Source organism: Taudactylus pleione, unplaced genomic scaffold (assembly GCF_031769625.1).
Source record: "Taudactylus pleione unplaced genomic scaffold, aTauple2 ptg000256l, whole genome shotgun sequence".
Taxonomy (NCBI): Eukaryota; Metazoa; Chordata; class Amphibia; order Anura; family Myobatrachidae; genus Taudactylus; species Taudactylus pleione.
In genome coordinates this window covers 19058233-19069758 of record NW_028284658.1, presented here as the reverse complement: position 1 = coordinate 19069758, position 11526 = coordinate 19058233, and the positions used below count along the sequence as shown (strand labels likewise).

Genomic DNA, 11526 nt, shown 5'->3' with positions numbered 1-11526 from the left:
TCCATCAGGATTCCGATGCCAGCATTCCGGGCGGCGGTAAATTAACCGCATCCCTTATGCAACTATGCTTATATTGGTAATAGTAATTAATAATATTCTTTGAGCAAGCCAAAGTATATAAAATGTATTACATTTTACGCAAAAAATACATAAAAACTGCATACGCAGAATAATTATAAAGGAACATAGACTGAAACATTTGGAAGTCATCAGCAGAAATGTATATATTGCTTACATTCACTCAAAATAATTGCATAGTTCCTCTATAGTTTACCCGATTCCAGACTTACTGGAGAACTTCACTGCATGTTCAGGAATTGCATGTTGTGGTTGTTTACTGGGAGCAACTTGATATGACAGTAGGTGAAAAAGCTCATTTTACTTTTTACTACCATGAAAAGGCTTTTTCAAAATGGAGATTAGTACAGTAAGCTTCTTATGATGCTTTTAAAGTGCAATTATATCTTAATGCTTTTATATTTTGCTGTTAAACTTGGTTGATAATGCTGTGCCAATCAACATTTTCTGTTTCCATTGTGATCACTGGCAAGGGTGGCTGACTTGGTCAAGATTCAGACATTCGATGATCTGGCAAAGTAGCAAATTCACTTCTGGACCATATTGGGGGCTAGTGAGTGTTGTTAGAAGACAACATCCTCTGATAGGATTTACAAAAATATCAGATGATCTGATACATTTGGATTAGATTACTTTCTGTCATTGCACTTTGTTTGAGTCCAAACATGTGGCGATATCAGGCCATATAATGTCTTGGGGCTAGGTTAAAGCTGGTCACTAATCTACCAGCATGGTGGCTGGTAGAATGGCACTTTAGAATGGCAGACAGTTCCTCAATGAAAATCTCTATGGCAAATCTTTACAATTGGAAAGACAATCCCAAAAAGCTATGGGTCATGAAACACAATCAGTCACATTGTTAAATAAAGCAAATTTAGAAGTGCAATTGTCGGGAATACTTTATAGTGAGCTGATGAAAAGACTGGCATCAGCTGGTCACTAATTGGACACTGGTTAATATGATGAAAAGGGGGGGGGACACCATAGCCATACCATGGCGATACTGTCCCATTTCTCCAAGGATGCGGACCACCCTGCCAAAGTCTCCACTTTGTGCTCCGGAACATGCACCTTTAAGCCCTAAACAAAATTGGACACTCATTAAGTGGTTAATCTATAGGTCTACCTTTTGAATTTGCTTTCATTTCAGTGTTCATACATATAATGTTGAGACATATGAATCTTTTTTTAAACTATAGAAATAAAAACTCCCTCAGGCTTTTCGAGTTAGTCATCAAAGCCTTAATGTTCATCATTGTTTTTCAAGAATGTAGCTGTAAAGAGCATATGAGCGCATTTCCTACCAACAGTTCTTAACAAAACTCAGACACCATCAGAAAAGATATGTTCGTTCTTATCATTGCTTTCCAAGAGATAAGTTGGAGAGTTTAAATATTTCATTATGCTACTTCTCAATCTCATCACAGAGTTGCAGAAGACGGAATGCATAATCATTTCTGTTGCATATAATCGGCGGCTGAAGTATTGGGAAGCAGCATGCCCAGCTTCAAAACTAATCTTAATAGATGGTATTAAACAGTGATTGGCAGATGTCTATAATCTTAGCATAGTAATATTGGTACCTGAAACATCCAATGTTAGTAAATGATGCATAACACAGCCATCTGTAGCTCTGATCCTGTACACATCACTTTGAACTTACAGTACAGTTTTTAAAATATTTGTTTAAATGAAAAACAGGCATATAAAAAGTGATATATTGGGCTTACTGCAACCATTTACCCAGGTGCAATAAAGGTGGAACCGCATATAACAAAATTAGAATAAATGAATCCTCTACATTCAACATTAGCTATATATCAAAGACCACTAGCACATATTTCACATTATATAGACATGGTAAAATGTACTCTATTCAAAAGAGGGAATCTTGGTTGTATATATTGCAAAACGTGTAACAACACCTTTCAGGACAAGCCTGAGACCATGATCCTTGGGCGAACAAATAAATCAGTGGGGGGGCTTGGTCAAGTAGTGACAAGTAGGGTCAGTAGATGACAGACAGCTGAATGGGTTAACCTTCCTCTGTGAATTTATCAATCTGCAACTGTTCTGTAAGAAATGCTCAGGAGAAAATAGATGTACCAGGTTATGTAAATCATAATTGCTTTCTCTCCCGGAATGGCAGAGAGGCTCTCGACATTAGGATAGTGTAGGACAAGCGGCCAATGATGTGAGTCACGTTGAATTATGGCCTTGCCCCCTGCTTCACAATCCAGGTAATCGCGGCATTATCCAGCAGAAGGCGGGGCCACAATGATGCAATTGCACCACTACCTCTGCCATAATTAGACCCACCCCAAAGTGCCAACTTGGCTGCCGATTGTTTAACAACTTTGTACTTGCCTATGGGAAAGGTTAGGTAGATGAGGCATGCCTTGTCAATTATGAGCTAGGTACTCAAAAGTGGGATTCCTTTGACATCACGGATGATGACAACAAGATGGCTGCAGTTCACTGCGCATCTGCAAAGCAGCGATTATCGCCAATCTAACTGTAAAATGATTTCTTTATACAGTGCACTGGCTGACATTGCATAATTGCTTATGTCAGATATTTTGATTGGAGTGTTGTCTAGCAATCCTAATGTGTTTCTCTCCATCGCCCTCTAGCTTGCGTTCCACAGGTGGAATGCAGCGAAGAGAGGGATAGTCACACACACTTAGATACGCAACGTCATCATCAGGCACCAGCGGTGCCGTGATTTTGGAACACACGCGGGTAACAGGTGTGCTGATCATTTAGGTAAGTGAGGTTATTTTGCCCAACGAAGTGGATTTTGGACATTGATAACATTTGCTTGGAGGTGGGTTATTTCTCCAGGTTTTGCAGCTTATTTTGCCAATGTAAGAGATCATATGTTGTGGGTGGGTATATATACTGGGGCCCGGTGGGGTGTACATACTGTTGCGGTTATTACTCTATTGCAGATGCTATGAATATTTGCATGTGTTTGGATCGCAATTCTTGAAAAAGGACCAAGTAGAGGTCCAAAACGTCGACACATTGTATCTGCGACCACTTATGACAAGACGTGATATTAAAGATATATAAAGCTATAATGTGTCAAGTCTGGTGAGTGCCCTCTTATGATATCATCTTAGATGTATCTATTTTAGATATATATATATATACACACACACATATACATAGACACATGAACTGTTAAGCAGTAATTGGAAGATTTGAAATTCCCCAATGTGTGCATGCTCTAATTAGTGCGTTATGTTTTATAAACAGATGGAATAACTATATCAGCTGCTAAATGCACATTGAGTCATCTCTCTGTAAGAAATCACCTTAATTGAAATGTTTTCACTAGTTATCCAGATACTGGACAGTAACCAAGTATACATTTTCTGTTTCTTATACTTTCTGAATAAAAAAAATGTTACAGCCTAAAAGAAAAGTCTTTACCTGTCATACTCCCAACATGCTACATGACCCCCAACAAGTGGACACGGCTGAGCCAAACTGAGGGCATCTCCATGTCACACTGGGTGTAGGGGGCATGTTGAGTGTTTCTGAAGTTCTTTTCTGTCCCCAATTGCCTTTTCCTTTACTTAAAACACCCTTGAATTCTTGTGCTTACTTGGTTGCCTCCTTGTTTTTCTCATAAAAAAGAGATCTACAAATTCTATATTGGTGTTTAAATAAATGTAAACCTATGAACCTGCTCTAATAAAGGGAAATAAGGCATTGTAGAAGTTGATGAATTAATTACGTTTTCTAAAACTTTCTTTTAAAAATGTTTGTTGTTATAAATTGCAATATGACATTGGTTGCGTTTTCTCTGCAGCTCTGCCTACTTAAGTGCAGTACAAACAAGCTCTACTCATGGGCAACTAAATACCATTGTAAATGGTGCTTTACAGTAGACTTTATGGGGCTTTTTAGGTAAGTTAATAGCCTCAAGTGAAAATTTGGAAGGCGGTGGCCAATCATCACCTAAATGGACCATTGCTAATGAAGATAGAGTGGATTTCTAACAATTAAATTGAAATGTAATACCACAATGATTTTTTGACTAAAGAAAGTGCACTGCTCTCAACTACCAGCATGCAGGTCCATTTTAATGAATGTTCATTTTCCATGGGTCAATCAAGACAGGTGAGAGTCCTAAATGAGCCTCTGTCTCAGCACCATACTGAACGACAGTTGGTTCAAAGGTAGAGTTCCAATGCGTGAACAAGGGAATTATAAACCCTGCCAATCTGTAGATTATTTAAGGGTAGCTGATCCTGTCTGTAAAGAGCAGTGGGAGAAGAGTCACATGCCAACCTCCTTCAGATCTCGTCACAGCAACAGAAACAGAATATTACTAGGAGAGGACAGGGGGAACGCTAAGTATAGTGGGGAGGGGATGGAGTGGGGGTGGGATGAGGTAACCCAGCATATGCTGGGGTCATATTTAGCCACATACTTCCTGGCCATGTTAAGGTAAACAGACGGTCCTTTTCTTTTATTCTCAGTGTTTCACTGCAGGGTTTTTTTAATGTTTTTATCTTACATTACTTCCGTACTGTTTAGTTACATAGGCATACTCATTTCAATATAGTCACCCCTTATCCCAATATTATTAAAACTGTTTCACTACATATTTTTACACTGTATTTTGTACATTTCTTAACACTTTAGATATCACATATATAGAATTGTTTGTTATCCTCATTAATCCTTTATTTCATTATATAACATTTATTTATACTTGCTTTTGTCTTTCTTTTCTAGTTTCATTCGCTTTAGTCTGGGTTTTTCTAGACTGAGCCTAATCCTCTCTCACTGGTATAATTCACTCTTACTGCCTGACGAAGCGGCCAGGTGCTGTGAAACACGTGGCTGCTTAGAACTCTGAGATTTTGATATTTTTTTTAAGTTTATGCCAAATATTTGTATTTAATCTTATTTTTATATAATGTTTTTTGATCTGATGGCACAATTTTTAACAAAGTATTGGTTTTATACTAATTATCTGAGTGTAATAGTGATGACATTTTTATGTACATTTTAAACTTGTTTATCCCTGACAGTGTATTATATTTATGACATTTCTTTGGTTATTTCCCATTTTTTACATAGAACCCACTTACATTGAGTAAACTTAAGGTGCTTAATTTCCACAAACCGTGACAAATTATTGGACTCTCCAAAAATTTTTATTAGCTCTCATGATAATGGAACAGTAAGAGTTAATTCTGTCATTGTATCCATGTCAAAGACGTGGTTTAGAATATTTTTACCCTTACCAGCACCGGAAAAAACAGCTTTTTCCAGGTATAGTATTAGAACAAGTAACGTTTTTAATATTTTAGATTGGTTGCACATTAATATTCAGAGTTCAGTAATCTGTATAAACATAACCAGGGACCTGCAGTGGATAGCATTGACTTCTCTTATCAGCACATTTTACTAATGACCACTATACAACCAGAACTGGATTAAGGCTTTGGGGAACCACAGAGCACTTTAGACGTGGGGGCCCTAGAAGGCAACATTAGCAACCAACGAATAGAGTGCTTGTGTGCAAGTCTTGGGCATGTACACAAACAGGGGGAATGGCCACACATCACGTCTGCATTTCATGCTGGGACGTGCACCCAAAACACAGGACTGTCCCACCAATATTATGATGGTTGAAGGGGTATGATACATTCACTGTCACACACATATACACTAACATACATACTGTTGTACACATAGCCACACATATACACATACATATATAGTTACACATATACAGTCACACACATATCCATAATACACATACATATTGTCACACACCTATAGTCACACACACACATACAGTCACTTATTCACATATATACATACAAACAATATAGTATCCCCCCTCCAACTTACCTTACACTCTTGTACACGGACTGTCTGCAGTTACTCCTTCCTACCTCTCTCCCATCCATGCTGCTGGTCCTGACTTCAGTGCAGTGTAACCCCAGCCCACTCCTCGGTCTCCACAATCCCTTTCCTTTTCAATTTTATATTTTTGCAGATCGCAGTGCTCTACTGTATTGCAGTTGCAATCAAAGGCCCGGGGGGGGCCTCATGAGAGAGGAGGGGCCTATAAGAGAAAGGGACCTGGGGCACTAACCCAGTTCCCCTCTTAATAGAGCTCTGTGTACAAAGATGCTTATCATATAATTCTTAGCAAACAATAGCATGTTATTTCTCAGTTAGTAATAAGTATTTTAAGCAATAACCAGGAGATTCTACAGCACAAGGCAGAGAAGAGTCAGTGACTAGGCATTAAAAATCCTGAAGACCGGAAGTTAGTAATGAATGTTTACATCGGTAAATAGATGTTCTGTTTATGAAGCAGCGAAGCACCATATGTAATATTTAGATATAGCATGTAACACAGCTCTGTTCAAAATTGGTGCAGAAGTGATGAAGATCCAGTCCAGGGAGGAGAGGAAAGAGCAGTGCTAAATGCTGCATGGTAATTATTAATACTATCAGTCACTTAAAGTGTCCATACAAAAGCAAAAATGAAAGAATGTAATTGCACTGCTCTTTTATCCATATTTTACTCTACAGGTAGACCCCTTTTATTTACTACTGAGAAGGATATTCTTCATATGGTATCCCGTACATACTCAATAACAACAGCATCAAGCCTAACTCCAGAAACAGGAAGAAATCGGTGACATCATTGCAGAAATGAATAAAGTAAGCATCAAAGTGTGGAACAGACTATAAATCTTGTATCAACTTGTAACTTTAGTACCTGTATGTTTTTCATAGAAACCAAGCACTGACTGCGCCATTACAGTAGACTCCGTTTTTGTAGTAATTATTTATTCACACAAAACATTTAAGTTTACATACACAGGCAAATGTGAGTAATTTCAATTTGCATATAAACTGTTATGTTCACCTTTACCTATATATGCTTATATTTTGTAGGCACCCGTATTGTAACTAAAAAGAAACACCATTAAAAAAAAATAAAGACAAATATACTTTACAGGGATCAAGATAGACATAAATTGTACTATAAAAGACAATGAATCAGTTTAAAAAGTATTGAGTCTATGTATCAAAACAATATGGAGGGGAAATATATCACATTTGTCCAGCCTATAAGGTTACAGGGTGACTGGTTGAAAATACACTTGAATTGTGCAAAGGTTGTAGTGAGGTATCAAATTGTGCTAAAGAGCAGGTCAGTTGCTCATTGTTTGTTAGGGGCCAACTGGTGTGCACTATTGAACAATGATGTGCAGTAACCCATTGTAACCAATCAGATGCGTGCTTGTAGCAGTCAAGTGATTATCTGATTATAATCAAAGTGATTATCTGATTGGTCACTATGAGCAAACACACATGCTGTACTTGCCCCATTTTATTAAATAAGCCTTTATGTATGAAATCCTTGTTTTTAATGGCATGTGTAAGTTCCACACCCACTTTGTATGAGAAATAAGATGGATAAATCTGCATTTTTCTTGAAATACTTTCACTTGTGATTAACCAAATAATTTCTCACCTCACCAACTCTTGCACTTGACTTAAGAAAAATAAGCGTAAAAAATATTTGTTGTTTAAAGTGCTGTCACTCATTCATTTTACAATATAACAACTTCTGGTTTCCAGGAAGCAAAAGAAAAATTCAAACAACATAACTATAGCCTACTAATAAAGTAAAAACAAAATAAGTTGCATGTATAAAGATCAAACTAACATTAACTGCTAATGTTCTTGATATCTCTATGTGCAATAACAATGCAAGAAAAAACAACTACCTCTGTGGTACATCAAATCTGTGTGACGGAAGCAGTGCTTTAAACATATTATTAACTGTAGAACAAAGTCACAAAAAAGAGGAATCATCCATTGTAAATTGATTTGGAGTAAGTAATAACTGAAAGAAAAGTGAAGGTACTGTGCTTATCTACCATAATAAAAACCTTCAGGAAACATAGAATGCAGAAAAAGATTGTGTAGCAAAACAGGTAACCACATCCGGGATGTAGTTTCAATACCGGAATCCTGATACCAGTCAGAATCCCGATCCAGCATCATGACGGTAAGTAGTGGGGTTAGGCATTAAGGGGTGGGTGGTTAGGCACTAGGGGGAGAGGGTTAGGTTTAGGCTGCAGGGGGCATTAGGTTTAGGCACTAGGGTGAGTGGGTTAGGTTTAGGCTACAGGGAGGGAGGGTTAGGATACTTACCGAACAGGTGTCGGTATCCTAACCCTGTCAGGATTTTGGAAATGGTGACATAGGGGCTCATTCAAAGCAAAAATGGAACGAATCTACACTTGGACAAACCATACTGCAATGGATGGCGTGCAATTATATATATTCTTTCTGCATGTAGGGTAAACACTGACTGATTTTACATGTAGCCCACAAATATTTGACAGCTTGATTATGATACTACAATTTAAGAGTTCAGTTAGGTCGGGGGTAGGAACCATGTGGCACTCTGGGGGAGATGTATTATAGCAGCACTTAATGTGCCCCTATAACACTTCCTGCTTCGCCTCTTTACCGAGGGGAAGCAGGAAGCACTAACGATGATATGTATTACAATCTCATCGACCGGAGAAGTGGCAGGCTACACTGAGCATGCGCCGGATCTCGCAAGTATCGCGAGATCCTGCATGCAGCCCTGGAGCCGGCAGCCCCTGCAGCAGTAACAGCACTGTCCCTGCTGTGGGGATAGAGCATCGCCAGGCTGTAGCTGTCGATAGCGACAGCTGCAGCGGGCGGAACGGTCAGGCGAACTGGCTGTTCATACATAGGCCAGGCTATTGGCGCTGCTATCTTTTAGTGCATAGCGCCCCTGTCATTTACCGCCAAACTCCCCCCCCCCCCCGATCATACATCGCTGATGCCGCTTCAACGCTTCATACATCTCCCCCTCTATCTGCTGGGGAACTACACAACCCCACATACATTGCCACAGTTTTAGTATGAGCTAACAGCAACTCTGTGACAGGACATACTGAAATATGTAGTTCCACAGCAGATGCCACATGATGCCTAACCCTCAGCTAGGACATGCCGTCTCAACTGTACATTTTAAATCTGCTCCACCTGTAGTGCAACACGGCTTTGCAAGGTGCCTTTGTTCCTTTTCTGTTGCTTTGCTCCCAACTCTGAATGAGCCCCTTAGTGTATATGCTCCCACCATACTCTTTGTCTGGAGTTCCTCGGGATGGGTATGAAATGTTGACATCCTTTGGACTTTCTTAGGGAGATATTCCATCTCAATTTTAGGCTCTCTACTTTATTTAAAGTATGTGCATTTCAGATAAGAATGCTTTATTAACTCATTGGAATATGCAGTTGCCTTCACCCTTAATTCAGTTATTGCTTATTCCAACCCACTACACTTACGATGGCGATTTGACACCTGCCAAGCAAACAGGTATATTCCAAGGAATGCGCCATATGAATATATTTATTTTAAGGTTTGATTTTCTTTGTTTACATATGTTTAGCAATCACTTTATTATTCACCCAAGCGCCTTAGCCTTTTTTCTTTGTATCAATACATTATTAGCTGTGTTGATATATAGACCCCAAAACATCAAAGTAACAAAGAAGAAAAAGTCTATGTCCATAATTAAATAACACTGAGTAAAATGAGTGTTAAAGGCAATGACTCATGCTGCTTAAAAGAAACCAATATGCAGTAGATTGGAGATGGTGTGTATATGAGAGGGGAATACATATTTCTGTTCTAACAAGTAATACAATTACAAAATAAACCAATTTAAATAATTGTTCATTTTGGCTCTGACAAATGTACAGCCAAATACATTTGGCAACTTAACTATGACAGGACAACACTAACCCATTGGAGAAAACCTTCTGACCTATCATTATTTGTTGCTTTCCTTTACCGTGCATCAATCATCCAGTGAAGGCATCTATTTTGCAGCTTCAATCAATATTCATGAACATGCAATTATTGAGCAGCTAATGATACCATTGAGATACGAGACATAAATTGCTTCCTGCTCCACTGAGAATACTACTCCCTACTTAATCTCCACATCTAAGGGCAAGGGTCACTCACTCATCCTCAGCTGTGCATGGAGTTCAGGAGTCCAATGGAATATAAGTCAATCAGTGGCAGAGTGGTATTTTGTCTAGGAAGTGAGTGACATTGATACGTGCAATTATAAAACAGAGAATCTAGCCCTCTCCACACTATACCACAGAGTACTGGAAGGAGAAAGACTCTAAAGCTCCATATTGGTTCAATTTGCTATCAGACTTGCCTACTCTGTAAGTAGGTAAGAACGGTCGGGAGGCTCCTGAATCTCAGGTGGCGATCCCGGTTGACCGAAAAAGTATTCAAATCTCCCTTAACTGCCCTTGTGTACCTGGCACCGCCCGCTTCTCAAATTAAGTGGGTGGCTGATGACAAGATTTACACTGAATCCATCATCATGGCCCCATTTCCGCATTACAATGCCGGTAATCTTGGCATTGTATAGCGGGGGTGAGGTCACGATGACGTGATCATGTCATCATGACCCCCACATTATCCACCTATGTCGGGTCATGCCCCCCCACTGTGCCCTCCCAGATGAGGCAACTAGAAGGTCAGCAAGTATGTTTTGTCAGGTCATTTGAAAAAATTCTAAGTAAACTATTAAAAAAAGTAACAACTTATGTGCTTGCTGCACACAAAAATGACGAATGTTAATGTGACTAGCCTAAAAGTGCCTAAATAGGCTCAGCAAAGGAGTGAATAAAAGACTGAGTGGTGAAAAAGATAATAGCTGCACTTTCATAAATACTACTTCAGCTCACATAATTGATACCTCCACTGTGTGTACATGACAGGTCAACTTTACAATCCCTCCTGTAGGAACACACTGTACTTATATCACACATGATATAAGCTCTGGGTTAATCAACACTTGATTTTGCCCTCTGACAAAAGCTTTTCATTGAGCTGGCAAAGCTGCTTCAGAAAACCATCATTGGGGCCAATCTCCCTCTTTTGTCTCACTGTAGAAACTGCGGTTTTGACATCCATCTTGTGACGAAGCATGAGGTAAGCTATGACCAACGTGGGTGAGCGGCTGTAACCCTCTCGACAGTGGACAAACACTCGACCTGAAAAGAGAAGAAGAGGAGAAAGCACTGTATTATGATTAACAGTATGGATTCAATAGAGAAGAGCCACACTTCCCTAAACTGAAAATAGGTCAAATAAATTTTTAAGTGATACATTGGTATTTTATACTAACACCTCTCAATGGTTTATAATTAGCAGGTAAAGTGTCAACTCTGCTATTGTTTGAGACATATTTAGAATTAAAAACAGTCCTGTGGGCAACTTCAAAGTATTATCTGTGATAACAAATCTGATATTTTTCTACTGTAAATACAAGATAATACAGCGCAGTGCATCTCTCTTAAACCAGGGCAGCAAGTTTAGTT

General features: G+C 39.0%; 1 protein-coding gene across 2 annotated transcripts in view; it reads right to left on the bottom strand.

Moving 5' to 3' along the window:
* Nucleotides 1–6914: 6914 nt before the first annotated feature.
* Nucleotides 6915–11526, bottom strand: part of DUSP3 (dual specificity phosphatase 3) — a 97547-nt gene continuing 92935 nt past the window's right edge. For both annotated transcript variants that reach the window (XM_088480720.1, XM_088480721.1), the window contains exon 3: nucleotides 6915–11199. In XM_088480720.1, coding sequence (XP_088336846.1) covers nucleotides 10994–11199 — 206 coding nt within the window. In that variant the 3' untranslated portion in view covers nucleotides 6915–10993. The remainder of the gene's footprint in view (nucleotides 11200–11526) is intronic.